A 25,363-nucleotide genomic window follows, 5' to 3' on the forward strand; every position below is an offset into this window, starting at 1 on the left:
GCCATCCACATGCCCAGCGGTTGAATGCTAGCTTGGCAAAATTGCTAGCACTTCAACTGCTGCCTTTTCAGTTGGTAGACTCTGCCCCCTTCCGTGAGTTTGTGGAATGTGCAGTTCCTCAGTGGCAGGTACCCAAACGCCACTTTTTCTCACGGAAGGCGATTCCGGCTCTCTACCAGCATGTGGAAGGCAATGTCCATGCCTCGCTGGACAGGGCGGTCAGCGGTAAGGTGCATATTACCGCTGACTCATGGTCCAGCAGGCATGGACAGGGACGTTACCTAAGTTTCACGGCGCATTGGGTGACTCTGCTGGCAGCTGGGAAGGATGCAGGACAAGGTGCAGTAGTGTTGGAGGTTGTTCCACCACCACGCCTCCAAAATGCTAATGATTGTGACACACCTCTCTCCTCCACCCCCTCCTCTTCTTCTTCCTCCATGGTCTCTTCCTCGGAACCAGCGGTGCTCCGTAGTCGTTCAAGGGGCTACGCAAGTACGCAGGCCAAAAGATGCCATGCGGTGCTTGAGCTGGTGTGCTTGGGGGACAGGAGCCACACTGGGGCAGAGGTTCTGTCAGCTATGCAGGGGCAGGTTCAGAGGTGGTTGACACCACGCCAACTTAAGGCAGGAATGGTGGTTTGCGACAATGGCACCAACCTCCTCTCTGCCCTCCGACAGGGACAAATGACCCATGTGCCCTGTTTGGCTCACGTCCTTAACTTGGTGGTGCAGCGGTTCTTGGGCAGGTACCCGGGCTTACAGGATGTCCTGAGGCAGGCCAGGAAAGTCTGTGTGCATTTCCGCCGGTCATATAATGCCAGTGCTCGGCTGACGGACCTCCAAAAGGAGTTTAACCTGCCCAAGAACCGCCTAATCTGTGACATGCCCACCAGGTGGAACTCAACGTTGGCCATGCTGCAGCGGCTGCACACGCAGCAGAGGGCCATCAATGAGTACCTGTGCGACTATGGCACCAGGACAGGGTCAGGGGAGCTTGGTTTTTTTTCCCCACGCCAGTGGGCCATGATCAGGGATGCATGCACTGTCCTGTCACCATTTGAGGAGGCCACGAGGATGGTGAGCAGTGACAGTGCATGCATCAGTGACACTGTCCCCCTTGTCCACCTGTTGGAGCACACGCTGCGTGGAATAATGGACAGGGCACTTGAGGCAGAACAGAGACAGGAAGAGGAGGACTTCCTTAGCTCTCAAGGCCCCCTTTATCCAGACAGTGTTCCTGCGTGCCCGCCGATCACACAGGAAGAGGACGAGGAGGAAGAGGAGGAGGAGGAGGAGGAGGAAGATTGTGTCAGTATGGAGGTGGAGCCTGGCACTCAGCATCAGCAGCAGTCTTTAAGGGATCAGTCCCAAGAAACACATGGACTTGTACGTGGCTGGGAGGAGGTGGCTGCGGACCATGTCGTCCTTAGTGACCCAGAGGACTCCGGACCGAATGCCTCAGCAAACCTACGCTGCATGGCCTCCCTGATCCTGCAAAGCCTGCGTAAGGATCCTCGTATTCGTGGTATCAAGGAGAAGGACCAATACTGGCTGGCAACCCTCCTTGATCCACGTTACAAGGGTAAGGTTGCGGACCTTATCTTGCCATCGCAGAGGGAGCAGAGGATGAAACATCTTCGGGAGGCCTTGCAGAAAGGTCTGTGCAACGCGTTCCCAGAGACTGGGAGGTTACAAACTCCTGTTTCTGGACAACGTGTTGCTGAGGCTTCGGTCAGTCAAAGAAGGAGCGGTGGAGAAGGTGGCCGTCTGACCGATGCGTTCAGACAATTTTTTGGTCCGCAGCCCCAAGGTATGATTGGTTCCAGCAACCATCGCCAGCGTCTGTTTTACATGGTGCAGGAATACCTAGGGGCAAGATCAGACTTGGACACCTTTCCCACCGAAAATCCTCTGGGTTACTGGGTCTTGAGGATGGATCACTGGCCAGAGCTTGCACAGTATGCAATTGAGCTACTGGCCTGTCCTGCATCCAGCGTTCTTTCGGAACGCACATTCAGTGCTGCTGGAGGCGTGGTAACCGATCACAGGGTGCGTCTGTCCACTGACTCGGTCGATCGACTGACCTTCATAAAAATGAATGAGTCTTGGATCACCACCAGCTACCAAGCACCTGATGCTGATGTAACCGAATAATTTTTTTTGAAATCTCAGATCCCTTCAAAGACTGCCTATGCTGATGCTGAGTGACTATCCCTGAGTAATTATCCTCTTCCTCCTCAATCATCACGCTGATAGCTTGTAAGAGCATTTTTGGTTCTGGGCGCCACCACCAGTGCCTAAGGCACAATTTTTCAGCCCCTGTTTAACAGGGGCGTGTAATTACAATTTTTGATGTAATACTTTGCAGCAGGGCTCGTTCCTGCATTCCAACTAGAGTGTCTGTGAGGGGTTGCAGTGTTGTGGCACCAGCACCAGTGCCTAAGGCCTAATTTTTCAGCTCCTGTTCAACAGGGGCGTGTAATTACAATTCTTGATCTAATATTTCACAGCAGAGCCCTGTGAGGGCTTACAGTGTTGTGGCCACAGCAACACCTAAGGCCCAAATTTCTGCTGAGTATATAGGGCAGGCCCCTACTTTCAAACAACTAACTTACAAACGACTCCTACTTGCAAACGGAAGGAGACAACAGGAAGTGAGAATAAATTTACCCCTAGGAAGGGAAATTCTCTCCTGTAAGAGTTAATATGGGAAAAACATTTCTCCTTTCCACTGATGCTTTCCAATCCATTGGGACAAAAAGTGAGGTGAAATCTTCTGAAGAGGAGGAAAGACAGCAAAACAAATGTCACAGGGGTGATAACCCTTCCCTATGTTTTCCAAAAAGCTTAAAAAAGATTTTTTGGCTGGAGCTAAACACGTTAAAAATGTACCCGTTCAAAATTACAAAGAGATTCTACTTAACAACAAACCTACAGCCTGTATACTGCTGTTCAGAGTATATAGGGCCTGGTGGCCCCACACCTTTCCTTATTTTAATTTGGGTGCGGGGTTCCCCTTAATATCCATACAAGACCAAAAGGGCCTGGTAATGGACTGGGGGGTACCCATGCCGTTTGTCTCACTGATTTTCATCCATATTGCCATGACCCGACATTACATTAAACCCGCAAGCAGTTTTAAATGAGATTTTTTCCTTTAAAAATGACATTTGGTGCAGGGACTGTTCTAAACACGGGAAACACGCGTCACTTTACAGGCATACTATAGACACCCCCCAGGTACGATATTTAAAGGAATATTTCACTTTTTTTTTTTTACTTTAAGCATCATTAAAATCACTGCTCCCGAAAAAACGGCCGTTTTTAAAAGTTTTTTTTGCATTGATACATGTCCCCTGGGGTAGGACCCGGGTCCCCAAACCCTTTTTAGGACAATACCATGCAAATTAGCCTTTAAAATGAGCACTTTTGATTTCGAACGTTCGAGTCCCATAGACGTCAATGGGGTTCTAACGTTCGTGCGAACTTTCGGTCCGTTCGCGGGTTCTGGTGCGAACCGAACCGGGGGGTGTTCGGCTCATCCCTAAGCGGTATCAGTAGAGGTGTCAGTATCGGTATCAGTAGAGGTGTTAGTATCGGTATCAGTAGAGATGTCAGTAGAAGTATTGGTAGAGGTGTCAGTAGCGGTATCAGTAGAGGTGTCAGTAGCGATATTGGTAGAGGTGTCAGTATCGGTATTGGTAGAGGTGTCAGTATCGGTATCAGTAGAGGTGTCAGTAGAAGTATTGGTAGAGGTGTCAGTAGCGGTATTGGTAGAGGTGTCAGTAGCGGTATCAGTAGAGGTGTCAGTAGCGGTATCAGTAGAGGTGTCAGTAGCGGTATTGGTAGAGGTGTCAGTATCGGTATCAGTAGAGGTGTCAGTAGCGGTATCAGTAGAGGTGTTAGTAGCGGTATTGGTAGAGGTGTCAGTATCGGTATCAGTAGAGGTGTCAGTAGAAGTATTGGTAGAGGTGTCAGTAGCGGTATTGGTAGAGGTGTCAGTAGCGGTATCAGTAGAGGTGTCAGTAGCGGTATTGGTAGAGGTGTCAGTATCGGTATCAGTAGAGGTGTCAGTAGCGGTATCAGTAGAGGTGTCAGTAGCGGTATCAGTAGAGGTGTCAGTAGCGGTATTGGTAGAGGTGTCAGTATCGGTATCAGTAGAGGTGTCAGTAGAAGTATTGGTAGAGGTGTCAGTAGCGGTATTGGTAGAGGTGTCAGTAGCGGTATCAGTAGAGGTGTTAGTAGAAGTATTGGTAGAGGTATCAGTAGCGGTATCAGTATTGGTATCGGTATCAGTAGAGGTGTCAGTAGCGGTATTGGTAGAGGTGTCAGTAGCGGTATCAGTAGAGGTGTCAGTAGAGGTATTGGTAGAGGTGTCAGTAGCGGTATCAGTAGAGGTGTTAGTAGAAGTATTGGTAGAGGTGTCAGTAGCGGTATTGGTAGAGGTGTCAGTAGCGGTATCAGTAGAGGTGTCAGTAGCGGTATCAGTAGAGGTGTCAGTAGCGGTATTGGTAGAGGTGTCAGTATCGGTATCAGTAGAGGTGTTAGTAGCGGTATCAGTAGAGGTGTCAGTATCGGTATCAGTAGAGATGTCAGTAGAAGTATTGGTAGAGGTGTCAGTAGCGGTATTGGTAGAGGTGTCAGTAGCGGTATCAGTAGAGGTGTCAGTAGCGATATTGGTAGAGGTGTCAGTATCGGTATTGGTAGAGGTGTCAGTATCGGTATCAGTAGAGGTGTCAGTAGAAGTATTGGTAGAGGTGTCAGTATCGGTATTGGTAGAGGTGTCAGTATCGGTATCAGTAGAGGTGTCAGTAGCGGTATCAGTAGAGGTGTCAGTAGCGGTATCAGTAGAGGTGTCAGTAGCGGTATTGGTAGAGGTGTCAGTATCGGTATCAGTAGAGGTGTCAGTAGAAGTATTGGTAGAGGTGTCAGTAGCGGTATTGGTAGAGGTGTCAGTAGCGGTATCAGTAGAGGTGTTAGTAGAAGTATTGGTAGAGGTATCAGTAGCGGTATCAGTATTGGTATCGGTATCAGTAGAGGTGTCAGTAGCGGTATTGGTAGAGGTGTCAGTAGCGGTATCAGTAGAGGTGTCAGTAGAGGTATTGGTAGAGGTGTCAGTAGCGGTATTGGTAGAGGTGTCGGTAGCGGTATCAGTAGAGGTGTCAGTAGAGGTATTGGTAGAGGTGTCAGTAGCGGTATTGGTAGAGGTGTTAGTAGAAGTATTGGTAGAGGTATCAGTAGCGGTATCAGTATTGGTATCGGTATCAGTAGAGGTGTCAGTAGCGGTATTGGTAGAGGTGTCAGTAGCGGTATCAGTAGAGGTGTCAGTAGAAGTATTGGTAGAGGTGTCAGTAGCGGTATCAGTAGAGGTGTTAGTAGAAGTATTGGTAGAGGTGTCAGTAGCGGTATCAGTAGAGGTGTCAGTAGAAGTATTGGTAGAGGTGTCAGTAGAGGTGTCAGTAGCGGTATCAGTAGAGGTGTCAGTAGAGGTATTGGTAGAGGTGTCAGTAGAAGTATTGGCAGAGGTGTCAGTAGCGGTATCAGTAGAGGTATTGGTAGAGGTGTCAGTAGAGGTGTTGGTGAGAGTGCCAGTAGTGGTATCAGTAGCGGTATCAGTACAGGTGTCAGTATCAGTATTGGTAGAGGTGTTAGTAGCGGTGTTGGTGAGAGTGCCAGTAGCGGTATCAGTAGAAGTGTCAGTATCGGTATTGGTAGTGGTATTGATAGAAGTGTCAGTAGCGGTATTGGTAGAGGTGTCAGTAGCGGTATTGGTAGAGGTGTCAGCAGAGGTGTCAGTAGAGGTGCCAGTAGTGGTATTGATAGAGGTGTCAGTATCGGTATCAGTAGAAGTGTCAGTAGAGGTGTCAGTAGCGGTATTGGTACAGGTGTCAGTAGCGGTATTGGTAGAGGTGTTGGTGAGAGTGCAAGTAGTGGTATCAGTAGCGGTATTGGTAGAGGTGACAGTAGCGGTATTGGTAGCGGTGTCAGTAGTGGTATTGGTAGAAGTGCCAGTAGAAGTATTGGTAGAGGTGTCAGTATCGGTATTGGTAGAGGTGTCAGCAGAGCTGTCAGTATCTGTATTGGTATCGGTATCGGTAAAGGTGTCAGTATCAGTATCAGTATTGGTATCGGTATTGGTAGATGTGTCAGTAGAGGTGTCAGTATCAGTATTGGTATCGGTAGAGGTGTCAGTAGAGGTATTGGTAGTTTATCAGTATTGGTATTGGTAGAGGTGTCAGTAGAGGTATTGGTAGAGGTGTCAGTAGAGGTATTGGTAGAGGTATCAGTATTGGTATCGGTATCGGTGTCAGTAGACATGTCAGTAGCAGTGTCACTAATCACTGTCCTGTAACAATAGAATCTCTCATTAATTCCAGCTATTCGGTGGAAGGGTTTCTGGATAAAAACAAGGACACTTTATTCCAGGACTTCAAGCGTCTCATGTATAACAGGTAATCATCTCACATTCAGTATCCTCCATATCTATTAGAACTTTTCTTCTTCTCCTTCTTCTTCTTCTTATTTTAGCAATTAAACCTGAAGTTTAATCCCCTTACATTTTTCCTTCCATGGTCCTGTCCGACCCCCCCTCCCCCCTCCCAGTCAGCATGTTTCTTTATTAAAACCTTTCCATTTTTATATCATTCCTTATTTTTGATCAAACTGGATCTCTGTGTTTCTCTATGCAATACAGGCAGATCATGGCTGGTGGGAGGGGGCTGTACGTAGCTTCCTGAAAACATCCCAGCACCCCGCCTCAGTACTCCTCTCGGGAGGAATTATGTAAATATCAAAATGCCTTGATGGGTGGGTGCCAATCTACAAGAGTAGGCATTCCTCTAGGTAAAGCCCACGTGTGATCTTGTACCCCCCATGATTGAAAAAACTGAAATCCAATGAATGAAAGGGGTGGGCCTGGGACAGTCAGGCTAGGGAGAAAGGGGCTAGATGTGAAATCAGAGGACCCCCAACAGCTTTATTTGTAATAGGAGAACCTTCAACATTTCCGATAGGAGGTGCTCTGGCTTGTACTATTCATTGGATGTAGAACTAGGGGGGGGATTTTCTGAAAATCTTGCTGAAAGGTGAACTTGTGGATGAGCCCCAATTTCTGTACATTTTGTGGGCCACATGGAACCAGCGAGGACTCTACTGGACTTCTTTTGTTCTTCGCTCTTCAATTTATGAACAGCAGCCTCAGGATTTGTATCGGTTCAGGAAACATTTATATAAAACTACAATTCAAAATAATAAGTCAGGATCCATTCATGGAGGTTTCCTGATAAATGATCAATATCTCAGGGATCAGGAATCTGGTCTTCAGGAGCACAAAACATCTCAAACATTCCTTACCTATCAATCTCCATGTCACCTCAGTATGGGATCAATAGAAATAAGAGATTGATAGAAATAGATGATTGACAGAAATAGAGGATTCATATAAATAGGGGATCAATGGAAGCAGAGGATTAAGGGAAATAGGGGATCGAGAGAAATAGGCGATAAATGGAAATAGGAGAGCAATGGAAATATGGGATCAATAGAAATAGGCGATCAATCGAAATAAGAGAGCAATGAAAATATGGGATCAATAGAAATAGGCGATCAATCGAAATAAGAGAGCAATGAAAATATGGGATCAATAGAAATAGGCGATCAATGGAAATAGGAGAGCAATGGAAATATGGGATCAATAGAAATAGGCGATCAATGGAAATAGGAGATGGATAAAATATCCTAGAAATAGGAACTGATAGAAATAGGGATTTGATAAAAAAAGGGATCAATAGAAATGTGAGGTCGAAAGAAATCAGAGATTGATAGAAATAGGGGATCAATAATAATAGGGTATCGATAAAAAAAACCAGAGGATTGGTGGGAATAGGAGACTGATAGAAATAGACGATTTATAGAAACAAGGAATCAATAGAAATAGGGAATTAGTAGATATAGGAGATCAATAGAAATAGGGATTGATAGAAATAGGGGACCAATTAACAACATTTATTGATTTATTGATAGAAATAGATGATTGATAGAAATAAGGGATCAATAGAAATAGGGAATCAGTAGAAATCTGAGATTAATAGAAATAGGTAATTGATAGAAATAGAGGATTAATAGAACATAGAGGATCAGTGGAAATAGGAGATCAATTCAAATAGGAGAAAACTAGAAATAAGGGATCAATGGAAATAGATCGATAGAAATGGGGGATCAATCGAAATAGGAGATCCATAAAATAAGGGATTAATAGAAATAGGAGATGAATAGAAATAAGTAACTGATGGGGAAAAAAAAGGGGTCGATTGAAAAAGGGATCAATGATAATGGGATATCGATAGAAATAGAGGATCAGTGGGAATAGGGGATTGATAGAAATAGATGGTGGATAGAAATAGATGATTGATAGAAATAAGGGATCAATAGAAATAGGGATTCAGTAGAAATAGGAGAACAATAGACAAAAGTTATTGATAAAAATGATAGAAAATAGAGGATCAATGGAAATAGGGGATCAATAGAAAATATAGGTTCAGTGGAAATGGAGGATCAATGGAAGAAGGAGATCGATGGAAATAGCAGATGGATAAAATATCCTAGAAATAGGAACTGATAGAAATAGGGAATTGATAAAAATAAGGGATCAATAGAAATGTGAGGTCGAAATAAATCAGAGATGGGTAGAAATAGGGGATCAATGGTAATATGGGTATCGATAAAAAACAGAGGATCAGTGGGAATAGGGGATTGATAGAAATAGATGATTTATAGAAATAAGGGATCAATAGAAATAGGGAATTCATAGATATAGGAGATCAATAGAAATAGGGATTGATAGAAATAGGAGACCAATTTACATAGATGATTGATAGAAATAAGGGAATCGGTAGAAATAGAGGATTAATAGAAAAAAAATTATCAGTGGAAATAGGCAATCAATTGAAATGAGGGATCAATCAAAATAGGAGAGCGATAAAATGAAGGCATTGATAGAAATGGGAGATCAATAGAAATAGGTAACTGATGGGAAAAAAAAGGGGGCCCATAGAAAACGGGGATCAATGATAATGGGGGCATCGATATAAACAGAGGATCAGTTGGAATAGGGAGTTGATAGAAATAGATGATTGATAGGAGTAGATGATTGATAGAAATAAGGGATCAATAGAAATGGGGAATCAGTAGAAATAGGAGACCAATAGAAATAAGTAATTGATAGAAATAGGGGATTAATAGAAAATAGAGGATCAATGGAAGAAAGAGATCAATGGAAATAGGAGATAAATGGAAATAGGGGATCGATAGAAATGGAAGATCAATGGAAATAGGAGACCAATAAAATTAAAGGATTGACAGAAATAGGGGGTCAATAGAAATGTGAGGTCGATAGAAATAGGGAATCAATGATAATAGAGTATCGATAGTGGGATCAGTGGGAATAGAGGATTGATAGAAATAGTTGATTTATAGAAATAAGGGATCAATAGAGATAGGAGATCCATAGAAATAGGGAAACAGTAGAAATAAGAGATCAATAGAAAAAGGTAATTGATAGAAATAGGGGATTAATAAAAAATGGAGGAACAATGGAAATAGAGGATCAATAGACAACAGAGGATCAATTGAAATAGGAGAAAGCTAGAAATAAGGCAATAGGAGATCGATAAAATGAAAGGATTGATAGAAATAGGAACCAATAGAAATAGAGGATCAATGGGAAAAGTGGAGAGAAATAGATGATTGATAGAAATAGAGGATCAATCGAAAACAGGGGATCCATGGAAATAGGGGACTGATAGAAATTGAGGATCAATGGAAATAGGGGATCAATAGAAATAAATGTTTGATAAAATTGTTATTTAGCAGTATTTTGCCCCAAAGACGTACTGTACACAGACCATTCACACTTAGCAGGTCTAATTATAATAAAAAAAAAAAAAAGTAACAAAGATTCATAGAGCCGCGATGAAAAGTCGCCATATTTTGTGTAATAGGAGTATTTCCTATCAGAAGCGCCATCTAGTGGCCATAATGCAATATTTTTTCTGAAGTACCTCAATCAGGAAAATGCCACATTATGGTCACTAGATGGCCACAAAGACTGCTATTTTTATTAATAGACCTCTTAGATTTCTCACATTTAGCCCGATCAATTCTCCAATCCATGATAAACGGCGTGGACTGAGGACCCGGCATTTATCGGGTGCTTACCATGTTTAGAAGGGAACGGGTGACGCAATTTCTGCTTTAAGCGCGGTTCACGCCATACAGGTGCGACTGAGCGGAGCACATTTTTTTTGCGCATTCCCGCGCGTCGCATGTAGGGGCAGCCCATTTATTGCGATGTCCCGCCCCGCGCACGCAGAAAAGAAGTCCTTGCATAGTTACATAGTAGGTGAGGTTGAAAAAAGACGCAAGTCCAACCTATGTGTGTGATTATATGTCCCTTTTATAAAAATCGCAGGCGTTTGCAGATGCACAGGGATGCCAATGACCACCGTTCGGCTGCTAAAGGGCAACGCGTTTCTGTGTGTGTGTCGGGAAAGCGCGTCATTTTGCGCTCATTCCCCGACACGCCGGGTGTGAACCTATCCTTAATGCTCAATTCTGAACAAAAAACAGGGCACTTTAGAATTGTTACATTGTATCTCTTCTTATTAAAAATGTATTTCTTTCCTATGATCCTCAGCTCCATCTAGTGGCAATAATGTAGCATTTTCCCAATTCACTATTGTATATAATTGAACCTGTCTTTACTTACATTGACAATATTAGTTGAGGAACATTCGACCTGAAGAGAAAATAACCAAAGAACCTTCGAGTTTGCTGCTTAGTTCACACAGAACGAACGCACATGAAGTTTGGCTGGATGAATATCTATGCCATTTTTTTTTATAAATAGACCCCCCCTATGGTGTTGCTGAATATAAATAAATCCCTTTTCACCTTCAGAAGGGATAAATTACGCTGAATAATAAAAAATGTTAAATATGTTTTATTTCCAGCCGGAGGCTCATGGATAACACTCTTCATATCTGGATATAAGACACTCTTCCATGTGATAAGTTATTTCCAGAATGTGTCTATAGATAATTATTCTGCTTTATCCGTCTGACGTCAGACCGATGCTGGAAATAAGAGTGTGAATCAGAATTGGGGCGCTGCGTTCTCACACCGCGGGAGGCCGTGCTGCTGACGTATGCCTGATATCTACTAAGGTATGTCAGAGAGGTACCCCGACATGGAGAACCAGGGTTGTGCTGCTGACATACACCTGATATCTACTAAAGAAGGTCCAGTAGATCCAAGAGGGGCCCCCGACATGGAGAACCAGGGCCATGCTGCTGACATACACCTGATATCTACTACAGAAAGCCCAATAGATCCAAGAGGGGCCCCCAACACGAAGAACCAGGACTATGCTGCTGACTTACACCTGATAGCTACTAAAGAAGGTCCAATAGATCCAAGAGGGACCCCAACATGGAGAACTGGGGCCTTTTTTGCTGACGTTCACCTGATATCTACTAAAAAAGGTCCCAAAGATCCAAGAGAAGCCCCGGCATGGAGAACTGGGACTGTGCTGCTGATGTACACCTAATATCTACAAAAGTGAGCCCGATAGATCCAAGTGGGGCCCCCGACATGGAGAACCAGGGCTGTGCTGCTGACATACACCTGATATCTACTACAGAAAGCCCAATAGATCCAAGAGGGGCTCCCAACACGGAGAACCAGGACTATGCTGCTGACTTACACCTGATATCTACTAAAGAAGGTCCAATAGATTCAAGAGGGACCCCGACATAGGGAACCTGGGACTGTGCTGCTGACATATACCTGATATCTACTAAAGAAGGTCAAATAGATTCAAGAGGGGCCCCAATATGGAGATCCAGGACTGTGCTGCTGACGTACACCTGATATCTACTAAAAAGGTCTAAAAGATCCAAGAAGGACCCCAACATGGAGAACTGGGGCCTTTTTTGCTGACGTTCACCTGATATGTACTAAAAAAGGTCCCAAAGATCCAAGAGAAGCCCCGGCATGGAGAACTGGGACTGTGCTGCTGATGTACACCTAATATCTACAAAAGTGCGCCGATAGATCCAAGAGGGGCCCCAACATGGAGAACCAGGGCTGTGCTGCTGACATACACCTGATATCTACTAAAGAGGGCCCGATAGATCCAAGACGGGTCCCAACATTGAGAACCGGGGCCATGTTGCTGCCATGCACCTGATATATACTAAAGAGGGTCTAACAGATCCAAGAGTGGGGCCCAATATGGAGAAGCAGGGCTGTGCTGCTGAAGTGCACCAGATACCTACTAAAGAGGGCCTAAGAAATCCAAGAGGAGCCCCAACCTGGAGAACCAAGGCCCTGCTACTGATGTACACCTGATATCTATTAACAAGTGCTTGATAGATCCAAGAGGGACCCCGACACGGAGAAGCGAGGCTGTCCTGCTGACATACACCTAATACCTACTAAAGAGGGCCTGATAGATCCAAGAAGGGCCCCAACATTGAGAACCGGAGCCATGTTGCTGACATGCACCTGATATCTACTAAAGAGGGCCCAAGAGGGGCCCCAACATGGAGAACCGGGGCTGTGCTGCTGACATGCACCTGATATATACTAAAGAGGGTCCAACAGATCCAAGAGGGGCCCCATCATGTAGAACAGTGGCTGTTCTGCTGACGTACACCTGATATTTACTAAAGAAGGTCCAATATATCCAAGAGGGGGGCCCGACATGGAGAACCAGGGCTGTGCTGTGGAAGGGCACCTGATATCTACTAAAGAGGGCCTAAGCTATTTAAGAGTAGCCCCAACCTGGAGAACCGAGACCCTGCTACTGACGTTCACCTGATATCTACTAAAAAAGGTCCCAAAGATCCATGAGAAGTCCCGGCATGGAGAACTGGGACTGTGCTGCTGATGTACACCTAATATCTACAAAAGTGCGCCAATAGATCCAAGAGGGGCCCCAACATGGAGAACCAGGACTGTGCTGCTGATGTACACCTGATATCTACTAAAGAGGGCTGATAGATCCAAGAGGGGCCCCAACATAGAAAAGCAAGGCTGGGCTGCTGACATACACCTAATACCTACTAAAAAGGGCCTGATCGATCCAAGAGGGGTCCCAACATTGAGAACCGGGGCCATGTTGCTGACATGCACCTGATATCTACTAAAGAGGGCCCAAAAGGGGCCCCAACATGGAGAACTGGGGCTGTGCTGCTGACATGCACCTGATATATACTAAAGAGGGTCTAACAGATCCAAGAGGGGGGTCCAACATGGAGAACCAGGGCTGTGCTGCTGAAGTGCACCAGATATCTACTAAAGAGGGCCTAAGAAATCCAAGAGGAGCCCCAACCTGGAGAACTGGGGCTCTGCTACTGATGTACATCTGATATCTATTAAAGAGTGCTCGATAGATCCAAGAGGGGCCCTGGGATGGAGAAGCGAGGCTGTCCTGCTGACGTACACCTAATACCTACTAAAGAGGGCCTGATAGATCCAAGAAGGGCCCCAACATTGAGAACCGGAGCCATGTTGCTGTCATGCACCAGATATCTACTACAGAGGGCCCAAGAGGGGCCCCAACATGGAGAACCAGGGCTGTGCTGCTGACATGCACCTGATATATACTAAAGAGGGTCCAACAGATCCAAGAAGGGCCCCATCATGTAGAACAGTGGCCGTTCTGCTGACGTACACCTGATATTTACTAAAGAAGGTCCAATAGATCCAAGAGGGGACACCGACATGGAGAACCAGGGCTGTGCTGCGGAAGTGCACCTGATATCTACTAAAGAGGACCTAAGCGATCCAAGAGTAGCCCCAACCTGGAGAACTGAGGCCCTGCTACTGTCATACACCTGATATCTATTAAAGAGGGACCGTTAGATCCAAGAGGGGCCCCGGCATGGAGAACCGGGGTTGTGCAAGTGTGTAGGGACCAATCTGGCGAAACTGGGAGTTTTTATTTCAAGGAAATTTGAGTGAAAATGAGGACATTGGCGCAAAAGTGGGAGGATGAAATGAGGACTGTGGGTGGGGTTAAAAGTGTTATTTTTCCATGCAATATGGTCCCCTTGTAGACTCTGGATAAGAATATATATAGAGAGTGACTTCTCTGTTCTCCCCACCAGAAAGAGCTGACTAAGCAAGGGGCATGTTGAACCTCTGTATAGAGACCACTGTTTCCACACTACAAGGTTCCTTCTCCACAGCATGCTGGCAGAGGACAGGCTTTTCTACACAGCTGACTACATCTGCATGCTGGTGGGGTGTTTTACTCCCATGGTCCAACAGCACTAGGCTCCTCCCAACCTGTCAAATATATGGGCACTAACTCCAGCCATGACATCACTACAGAAAGGCTTTATCTAAAAGGGGACCTAACACCCACTTACATAATTCCCTATTACACACTATTTTGGGACAGAGCCACCTAGTGGCTGACTAGATAACGTCACTTGCTTAAATGCTTTCTAAAGAAAATTACCTGAGACTTTGTTCACTTTTTGTTTTGATCCACTGGACGAGTAATTGTTTGTCCTGATCTTTTCATGGTTTCACAGGCTGGCAATTAGATTGCTTTCCCCTGCCTCTTGAAGAAGCCTCCACAGTTTAGGATGGGAGATTCAAACAACTATCCTGAATATTTATCATGTTACAGCCAATCCCTGGAGAGGAGTGTCCAGAAGGGGGCTGGGGAAGTGATAAATGGTCTGAAGCACTGGAGATTTGGGTTCCTTCTCCCCAGGAGGGCCCCAGAGCCTGAGGGGCTGCCGTCCTTAGGCAACCCATGGGCTGTGTAGCTGTTTGTGAGGCCTCAGTGGTGTCAAAGCTGAGGGCCTGGATGGATGTTTAGAGGTGCTGGCTATAGGACTTCATCACCAGGGATGTGGTCTGGAGAAGGATTGTCTCCCTCGCTGAACTGTGTCTGGAGGAAGATGGAAAGTGGAAGCTGTCCATAGCACTTGTAAGGACCCTAAATTGATATTGATGTGCAATGCACTGGAATTTGCACTATGTACCAATAGTTATGCAGGGAATGCCAGGTAACCAGATGCCAAGGGGAAGGGTAGCCCATTGGAATCAATGGGTTGCACTAAACGCAATGTGCGGGAATCCTCAAACGCTACTTTGCACCTACATGGTTAGAATGCAAGCTTAATCTAAATTATGCAGAGTGGATATTATCACTCCTATAGATATCTCATCAGGGCTGGGCTCAGCCCTTCCTTCTCAAAGCTGGCCGCCCAGCTGTTGGCTAATTGCCAGCTCCTTTCTCTCCACAGTGACTCACTTGTTGATGATATCCTGCTCGTCAGTCCTGCCTCATTAAGCCGTCCAGCCCAGATGATCTCTGCCTTTGTCTTGGTCACATCTCTAGAGACACTCTCCTGTGTTCCTGTTAAAAAAATTGCTTGGCTGACATTTCTTCTGGCTGCAGATCCTGCTTGCTGTTCTATTACGCTCATCTCTGGCTCCCTAACATTTTGGTTTGTCTGACTATCCGTTCCGGTTCCTGAACTCTGGCTATGTTTTGATTACGTTTCCACTGTTTACCTTTTTATTATTATTAAACAAGGGTGATTTAACTGTACTTCTGTCTCAGTCTGATTCATGGTTTCTGACAATATCGTGCTGTGACGGTTCTAAGCCCATCTCTCCTCTCTTCCAGTAAAGACCCCGTTCTGAAGGACATGTGGCCAGATGGACAGTTGAGTATCAGTGAGGTGACAAAGAGACCCCTGACAGCTGCTATGCTCTTCAAGAACTCCATGGTGTCACTAGCCGAGAACCTGGCCTGCAAGGTGAGCCCTGACCCTACTCCCTTCCCACTAGAGACCAATCTAATTGCTTTATATAGAAGCTGACACAAAGATTCAAAGAAACATGGAAACAATCCCCAGGGTTAAAGTCTATGAGGTACAGAACTCAGAACAACAACCCAAAAGAAGACCAACTTGATAGATTTACTGACCCTAAGGGTCGTTGAGTCTCTCAAGTTGGTTTTCTTTTGGGTTAGAGACCAATCTGACTGCTGTAAATAGAAGCTGGCTCAAAGACTAAAAGAGACAAGGAAAAAACTCCCAGGGTTGGAGTCCATTTGGTACAGAACTCAGATCAACAACCCAAAAGAAAATCAACTTGATGGATTCTATGACACAAGGGTTGTTGAGCCCATCAATTTGTTTTTCTTTTGGGTTACAGACCAATCTGACTGCTGTAAATAGAAGCCAACTCAAAGATTAAAAGAAACAAGGAAAACATTCCCAAGGTCAAAGTCCATAACTCAGAACAACAACCCAAAAGAAGACCAACTTGATGGACTCCGTTGAGTCCATCAAAATTGTTTTCTTTTAGGTTAGAGAACAATCTGACTGCTTTAATTAGAAGCTGACATAAAAACTAAAAGAAACAAGGAAAAAATTCCCAGGGTCGAAGTCCATGTGGTACAGAACTCAGAACAACAACACAAAAGAAAACCAACTTGAATGACTTAAGGACACCAAGGGTCCTTAAGTCCATCAAGTTGGTTTTCTTTTGGGTTAGAGACCAATCTGACTTCTGTAAATAGAAGCTGACTCACAGGCTAAGAAACAAAGAAAACATTTACATGGTCTGAGTCTATATGGTACATAACTCAGAACAACAACCCAAAAGGAAACCAACTTGATGGACTCGATGACCTAAGGGTCGTCGAGTCCATCAAGTTGGTTTTCTTTTGGGTTAAGAACCAATCTGACTGCTGTAAATAGAAGCCAACTCAAAGTATATAAGTATAAATATATACAATAATTTGAGACTGAGATAGCTAGGGGGTGGGGTGGGATCTACAGGATCGAGGAGGGGGAGAGAGAGAGAGGGGAAATGTCTGCAAAACTGATGGGGGGGAGAGAGGCGGGAGAGAAAGTATATAAGTATAAATGTATACAGGGAACAGCGATAGAGAGGGGGAGGGGGTATAGACAGGGTGGAGAGATCTTCATAATGGAGGGGGGAAAGATCTGCAAAATGAATGGGGGTAGAGAGAGAGGGGGGAGAGAAAGTATATATAGATATATATAGATATCTGCAGAACTGGTGAGGGGGGAGGGGGTGGGGGGAGAGAAAGTATATAAGGATAAATGTATACAGTAATTAGAGACTAAGATATCTGGGGGTTGGGGAGAGAGATCTACAGAATGGAGGGGGGGAAAGAAAGAGAGGGGAGATATCTGCAGAACTGATGGGGGGGGGAGAGAGAGGCGGGAGAGAGGGTATATAAGTATAAATGTATACAAGAAACAGAGATAGAGAGGGGGGTGAAGATAGGGGGGATAGATCTGCCGAATGGAGGGGGGAGGGGGGGAGATCTGCAAAATGGAGGGAGAGAGAGGGGGACAGATCTACAGGACAGATGGGGGCTGGGGTTGATCAGCAGAATTGGGGGTAGGGGGAGAGGTCTTCAGAATGGAGGGGGGAATAGAGAAAGAGGGGAGAGATCTGCAGAACGGTAGGGGGGAGGGGAGAGAAGGGAGAGGTATGCAGAATGGAAGGGGGGAGAGAGAGGGGAGACAAAGATCTGTAGGACAGTTGGGATGAGAGAGGGGGTGGGAGATATGAAGAACACAGGGGGAGGGAGATCTGAAGAACACAGGGGGGAGGGAAATGAGGGGGGACAGCGTAGATGCAGAATGAGGGGGGACAGCGTAGATGCAGAATGAGGGGGGACAGCGTAGATCTGACGATTGGATGGAGGAGGGAGAGAGAGAAATAAAGGGGGAAGAGGTTGTGATGGAGAAATAGAGAATTAGATTGTAAGCTCTTGAGTGCAGAGACTGATGTAAAATATATATGTAAATTGCTTAGTAAATTGTCGGCACTATATAAGGCTGCACTCACACCTATGCGTTTCCTAAACGCATGACAAAACACAGATCGTATTAATGACTCCCCAAGCGCGGGTAGCAGACACGTGTTTGTCGTGTGACACAACGCGCTACAGACGTACCGAAACACGCACTGAAAAACCGCCAGATGCTCCAGGACTAAAAAGGTTCTGGAGGACTTTAGGGCATTTGTCCTGTGTAGGGAGTGAATGGGAATGATGAGTGAAAAAAATGCGCAAAAGAAAAAAATGCTACGCTCAGGTGCGAATGCAGCCTGTAATAAATAAATAGGAAATACATCTCTCTTTGTAACAAGAGATACAATGTAACAATTCTAGAGAATGATAGAGGGAATTAGCAAAGAAATGTAACTAATTGTCACATTTATTGGGTAATTCTCTCTAGCGTTCTATAGACTTGTTACTTTGTATCTCTTATGCTGCCGTGCTCTTCAGTACCATCTAGTGACCATAAAGAGGTATTTTACTGTTGCCTATAATAAACAGAACATTTGTTCGGAAAAGAAAATAGCTTAAAGTACATTCATTTTTAGACAATCCTCTGGAATAAATGCCTGGCAGTTACTGAGTCCTGAACCCCGGTCCTGGCAGTTACTGAGTCCTGAACCCCGGTGCTGGCATTTACTGAGTCCTGAACCCTGTGCTGGCAGTTAACTGGGTCCTAAACCCCAGTGCTGGCAGTTACCAAGTTTTGAACCCCAGTGCTGGCAGTTACTGAGTCCTGAACCCCGGTGCTGGCAGTTACTGAGTCCTGAACCCCCGGTGCTGGCAGTTACTGAGTCCTGAACCCCGGTGCTGGCAGTTACTGAGTCCTGAACCCCAGTGCTGGCAGTTACTGAGTCCTGAACCCCAGTGCTGGCAGTTACTGAGTCCTGAACCCCCGGTGCTGGCAGTTACTGAGTCCTGAACCCCGGTGCTGGCAGTTACTGAGTCCTGAACCCCGGTGCTGGCAGTTACTGAGTCCTGAACCCCCGGTGCTGGCAGTTACTGAGTCCTGAACCCCGGTGCTGGCAGTTACTGAGTCCTGAACCCCGGTGCTGGCAGTTACTGAGTCCTGGACCCCGGTGCTGGCAGTTACTGAGTCCTGAACCCCAGTGCTGGCAGTTACTGAGTCCTGAACCCCAGTGCTGGCAGTTACTGAGTCCTGAACCCCGGTGCTGGCAGTTACTGAGTCCTGGACCCCGGTGCTGGCAGTTACTGAGTCCTGAACCCCCGGTGCTGGCAGTTACTGAGTCCTGAACCCCAGTGCTGGCAGTTACTGAGTCCTGAACCCCAGTGCTGGCAGTTACTGAGTCCTGAACCCCCGGTGCTGGCAGTTACTGAGTCCTGAACCCCAGTGCTGGCAGTTACTGAGTCCTGAACCCCGATGCTGGAAGGTGAACCTCCGCCCCAGTCTCAAGTATTTTGCAGACTCTAACAGGTTTTCTTCTAAGATTGTCCTGTATTTGGCTCCATCCATCTTCCCATCAACTCTGACCAGCTTCCCTGTCCCTGCTGAAGAAAAGCATCCCCACCACATGATGCTGCCACCACCATGTTTCACGGTGGGGATGGTGTGTTCAGGGTGATGTGAAGTGTTAGTTTTTCGCCACACATAGCGTTTTGCTTTTAGGCCAAAAAGTTGAATTTTGGTCTCATCTGACCAGAGCACCTTCTTCCACATGTTTGCTGTGTCCTCCACATGGCTTCTCACAAACTACAAACAGGACTTCTTATGACTTTCTTTCACCAATGTCTTTCTTCTTGTCACTCTTCCATAAAGGGCAGATTTGTGGAGAACACGACTAATAGTTGTCCTGTGGACAGATTCTCTCACCTGAGCTGTGGATCTCTGCAGCTCCTCTAGAGTTACCATGGACCTCTGCTTTAATGGGCAGCATGAAACCCGTTACTGTGTTTCAACCCGCACATTTTTAACGTTTACAACTCCTTGCGTTGTGGTCTGAAGAATTCCTGATTTCAGGACCTGATGTGAAATTCTGATAAAATTCACTTGCCAGTTCAGATTGCTTGGAGTGGTAAAAGCCGATTGATCGGTGTGTATTGATCCCCCATGTGTAGACCGATCAGAAGGGTGTCTGGTGCTTTAGAAATTAGTAAGGAGTAGGCAAGGATTGATCCAGGAAGACATCAGAAGGCAGGGCTTTCCCCATCCGGCCTCCGGAGACCTTTCTAGAGAGGGATTGCTCTACGGACATGCAGATCTGTATTGGTTGATCATCTATGGAGGGCGGGGGGGGGAGCTCTGGAGAAGACACTCCTAGGAAGATAATTCACTGCGGCCAATAAATGTGTCCCAGCAGACTGCTGACAAAGAATAGTAAGGTAATAGACCTGGCTATACTCTCTGGCAGGGGAACCTGAATCACAAGACAGGCTGATTAGAATTAAGAATCGCGTGTTACCGGCTCTTCTCTGATGTTCCACTTTAAACAGAAGAGCTCTCACATGGCACGTGGCATCCGGGCCGGGCTGGAGAGATCGATGGCCCAGACATCCCCCAGGTCTTCTAATGAGCCGCAGTGGGATTTGTCTCCTCTTGGTGGCGCATTGCAGGAAGACGCGTCTGCAACTCCCGACTATTTATAGCCGAAGACTCGGGAGGCTGTTCAGAGCTGAGAAACGGATTATTTCCTCGCCGCCTTCTTTTTACCACTCACAGAAAATGACAAGTCTCTTCGAGAGGGTGAAGTGAAAGCTTTGTTGGCACGAAGAATGCCATCTACCGGGGGGGGGGGATGGAGAGGAGAACCTGACCAGTCAATGAGTTTGAAAGTCTTCTGAAAATGGTGGAAGGACAGAAGAGTGATCGCAGAAAATGTCCAAGTGGTCCTTCCATTGAGACTCTTTATTTTGTTTTTATTTTTTTCAATCTCTTTGAGCTCTTTGAGTGTAGACCTGTGTTTGTCCTGGGCAGGGCTTTTTTTCAGCTGGAACTTGGTAGAACTCAGTTCCACCACCTCTGGCTCAGGCCCTCTGCTCCCTGCTGACCACTATTACTTTAAAACAGAAAAGTCCAGCTTCTATGCTTACAAGTGACGGCTTGTTCCCCAACGATCTCCTGAGTGGCTTCCACTGAGTGAAGAGTGGATGGGGTCAAGGGAGATGCAGTTACAGGGGGTGCAGTGCAAATGCAAAAATCACCACTGGATGATCTCCCCGCAAGTGAGAGAGGTGGAGCCAACTACAGTATGCAGGGAAGTACTAGAGCTGGCTGGGTGCTTCAGCTTAATAATACAGCAACAAAAATAGGGCATGTGGAAGATGGTGGAGTTTTTAAGGAGATGGGGAGAAGATGGGGTCAGTAGCGGGCGGGTTGCATGCAGAGGTCACAGCTGAAGAGGGGTAAACGTGATATGTGGATGGGGGATGTAGAGGTAAGCAGCTGTGGAAGAAGGCTGATATCTGCACTCTGTGTAGTACACCGCTAAACTCTGCACTCTGTATGCAGCACACCCCTGAACTCTGCAGTCTGTGTGTAACCCCCTCCCTGAACTCTGCACTCTGTACATAATAAATTCCTGGTATTTAATCACCCTGTTAAGACCCTCCCACTGTTAGTGAAATTTGATCACACCCACTATTTGATGCAGTTTGGAGGGTGTGTGTAAGGGATGGGGGGTCGTGATTGAGTTCCTGTTCCTGTCGTCTCTCGCCTCTCCTTGCCTCCATCATCCCTCACCTCTTCTTGTCTCCACCATCCCTCAGCTCTCCTTGTCTCTGCGGTCCCTTACCTCTCTTTGTCTCCACCATTCCTTGCCTCTCCTTGTGTCCACTGCCCCTCGCCTCTCCTTGTTTTCATCATGCCTCACCTTTCCTTGTTTCCCCCTTCCCTGCCCCTCCTTGTCTTTACTGTCCCTCGCCTCTCCTTTATTCCATCATCCCTCACCTCTCCTTGTCTCTGCTGTCCCTCACCTGTTCGTGTCTCTGGTGACTCCATCCCTCACCTCTGCTTGTCTCCATCATCTCTCACCTCTCCTTGTTTCCATTATCCCTCACCTCTCCCTTTGTCTGTTGTCCCTCACCTCTCCTTGTCTCTGCTGTCCCTCACCTCTCATTGTCTCCGGCAACCCTCACCTCTTTGTGTATCTTCCATCCTTCACCTCTCCTCTCTATTGTCCTTCCCCTCTCTATGTCTCCATCTCCTCTTGCCTCTCATTGACTGCTGTCCCTTGTCTGTCCTTATCTCTGGTGTCCTTGGGCTTTTCTCGTCTCCATCATCCATTGCCTCCTCTTGCTACCATCGTCCCTCGCAATCCCTTGTTTCCACAGTCCCTTGCCTCTCCTTGTCTCTGCTATCCCTCTCCTGTCCTTGCCTTTAGCGACCGCCGCCTCTTCTTGTCTCTGGCAACCCTTGCCCCTGCTTGTCTCTGGCACCCCTTGCCTCTTCTTGTCTCTGGCACCCCTTGACTCCTCTTGTCTCTGGCGACCCTTGCCTCCTCTTGTCTCTGGCGACCCTTGCCTCCTCTTGTCTCTGGTGACCCTCGCCTCCTCTTGTCCTTGGCGACCCTTGCCTCCTCTTGTACTTGGCACCCCTTGCCTCTTCTTGTCTCTGGCACCCCTTGTCTCTTCTTGTCTGTGGAGGCTCCCGCCTTTTCTTGTCTCTATGTCCTGTATGTGGTGCTGAGGTCTCTGGTGACCCTCGCCTCTTCTTGTCTTTGGCACCCCTTGCCTTTTTTTGTCTCTATGTCCTTTATGTGGTGCTGAGGTCTCTGGCAATCCTCGCCTCCTCTTGTCCCTGGCACCCCTTGCCTCTTCTTGTTCCTGGCGCCCCTTGCCTCTTATTAGCTCTGCTATCCCTCGCCTTTTTCTTTTCTCTGGCACCCCTCGCCTCTTCTTGTCTCTGGCACCCCTTCCCTCTTCTTGTCTCTGGAAGCTCCCGCCTTTTCTTGTCTCTATGTCCTGTATGTGGTGCTGAGGTCTCTGGCGACCCTTGCCTCCTCTTGTCTCTGGTGACCTTTGCCTCTTCTTGTCTCTGGGAACCTACGCCTCTTCTTGTCTCTGGCACCCCTTGCTTCTTCTTGTCTCTGGCACCCCTTGCCTCTTCTTGTCTCTAGCGATCCTCGCCTCTTCTTGTCTCTGGCGACCCTCACCTTTTCTTGTCTCTGGCACCCCTTGCCTCTTCTTTTCTCTGGCACCCTTTCCCTCTTCTTTTCTCTGGCGACTCTCACCTCTTCTTGTTTCTGGTGACCCTTGCCTCTTCTTGTTTCTTGTGACCCTTGCCTCTCCTTGTCTCTGAGAACCCTTGCCTCTCCTTGTCTCTGGCACCCCTGGCCTCTTCTTGTCTCTGGCGTCCCTTGCCTCTTCTTGTCTCTGGGGACCCTCGCCTCTTCTTGTCTCTGGGAAACCTTGCCCCAACTTGTCCCTGGCACCCCTCGCCTTTCCTTGTCCCTGGCACCCCTCGCCTCTTCTTGTCCCTGGCACCCCTCGCCTTTCCTTGTCCCTGGCACCCCTCGCCTCTTCTTGTCTCTGGCACCCCTTCCCTCTTCTTGTCTCTGGAAGCTCCCGCCTTTTCTTGTCTCCATGTCCTGTATGTGGTGCTGAGGTCTCTGGTGACCCTTGCCTCCTCTTGTCTCTGGTGACCTTTGCCTCTTCTTGTCTCTGGGAACCTACGCCTCTTCTTGTCTCTGGCACCCCTTGCTTCTTCTTGTCTCTGGCACCCCTTGCCTCTTCTTGTCTCTAGCGATCCTCGCCTCTTCTTGCCTCTGGCGACCCTCACCTTTTCTTGTCTCTGGCACCCCTTGCCTCTTCTTTTCTCTGGCACCCCTTCCCTCTTCTTTTCTCTGGCGACTCTCACCTCTTCTTGTTTCTGGTGACCCTTGCCTGTTCTTGTTTCTTGTGACCCTTGCCTCTCCTTGTCTCTGGCACCCCTGGCCTCTTCTTGTCTCTGGCGTCCCTTGCCTCTTCTTGTCTCTGGGGACCCTTGCCTCTTCTTGTTTCTATGGACCCTCGCCTCTTCTTGTCTCTGGGAAACCTCGCCCCAACTTGTCCCTGGCACCCCTCGCCTTTCCTTTCCCTGGCACCCCTCGCCTCTTCTTGTCCCTGGCACCCCTCGCCTTTCCTTGTCCCTGGCACCCCTCGCCTCTTCTTGTCCCTGGGACCCCCCGCCTCTTCTTGTCTCTGGCACCCTTCGCCTCTTATTAGCTCTGCTATCCCTCGCCCCTTCTTTTCTCTGGCACCCCTCGCCTCTTCTTGTCTCTGGCACCCTTCGCCTCTTATTAGCTCTGCTATCCCTCGCCCCTTCTTTTCTCTGGCACCCCTCGCCTCTTCTTCTCTCTGGCACCCTTCGCCTCTTATTAGCTCTGCTATCCCTCGCCCCTTCTTTTCTCTGGCACCCCTCGCCTCTTCTTCTCTCTGGCACCCCTCGCCTCTTATTAGCTCTGCTATCCCTCGCCCCTTCTTTTCTCTGGCACCCCTCGCCTCTTCTTGTCTCTGGCACCCCTCACCTCTTATTAGCTCTGCTATCCCTCGCCCCTTCTTGTCTCTGGCACCCCTCGCCTCTTCTTGTCTCTGGCACCCCTCGCCTCTTCTTGTCTCTGGTACCCCTCACCTCTTATTGGCTCTGCTATCCCTCACCTCTTCTTGTCTCTGGCACCCCTCGCCTCTTCTTGTCCCTGGCACCCCTCGCCTCTCCTTGTCCCTGGCACCCCTCGCCTCTTCTTGTTCCTGGCGCCCCTTGCCTCTTATTAGCTCTGGTATCCCTCGCCTTTTTCTTTTCTCTGGCACCCCTCGCCTCTTCTTGTCTCTGGCACCCCTCGCCTCTTCTTGTCTCTGGCACCCCTCGCCTCTTCTTGTCTCTGGTGGCCCCCGCCTTTCCTTGTCTCCATGTCCTGTGTGTTGGGCCGAGGTGACAGAACAGACAAAAAGGGATCATTGAAGTGTGATAATGTGGCAGGAATTCTCCACCTGCCAATCCAGCATTAAATAATTCACCCAGCGCTCCCTCCTTCTCCGATCTCTGCCGTACCCAGACATCCATTATCCTGCCACGCTGCTGTCACTCTGCCGGCCCAGGGCAGCCGCGCCGTCTTAACCATTGTCAGGGGAGAGAGATGGATTCATTCATCGCTGTGCATCCTCGCTCTGTCCTGGCAGCTCTTCTATCACGTCCCCTTAAAGCCCAAATCCAAGTTCTTCGCTGAAAAAAAAAAACATCGATTTCCCAGCAAGTGTGAATATTTCAAAACCAGCTCCGGCTGCAATACTCACCTCCTCCCCGGCGGTGTCCTCTACACGAGGTCTGCTCCGCTGAGGCAGCTGCTGGTCTTCCTGGTTTAATGACACTCATCGCCATGCAGTCCACTTCCTGTGAGCCCAGGGTGTCAAGGACCCGCCTCCCTGTGGGCACATCATCACAGCGCCCTGGGATCGCAGTGCTGTTGTACTGAATGGCGTGCACACATCATCACATGATGACATGAGAATGGGGAGCAAGGAC

At 47.4% G+C, this 25,363-nt stretch overlaps 1 protein-coding gene across 1 annotated transcript in view; it reads left to right on the forward strand.

The window, feature by feature from the left end:
• LOC141145645 (unconventional myosin-Ig-like) overlaps positions 1-25,363 on the forward strand; it is a 238,484-nt gene that overhangs the window by 91,309 nt on the left and 121,812 nt on the right. Inside the window, exons 13-14 of the mRNA XM_073632482.1 lie at positions 6,377-6,451; positions 15,712-15,844. Of these exons, the coding sequence (XP_073488583.1) occupies positions 6,377-6,451; positions 15,712-15,844 (208 nt within the window). The remainder of the gene's footprint in view (positions 1-6,376; positions 6,452-15,711; positions 15,845-25,363) is intronic.

The sequence above is a fragment of the Aquarana catesbeiana genome, linkage group LG05, assembly GCF_042186555.1.
Source record: "Aquarana catesbeiana isolate 2022-GZ linkage group LG05, ASM4218655v1, whole genome shotgun sequence".
NCBI classification, from domain to species: domain Eukaryota; kingdom Metazoa; phylum Chordata; class Amphibia; order Anura; family Ranidae; genus Aquarana; species Aquarana catesbeiana.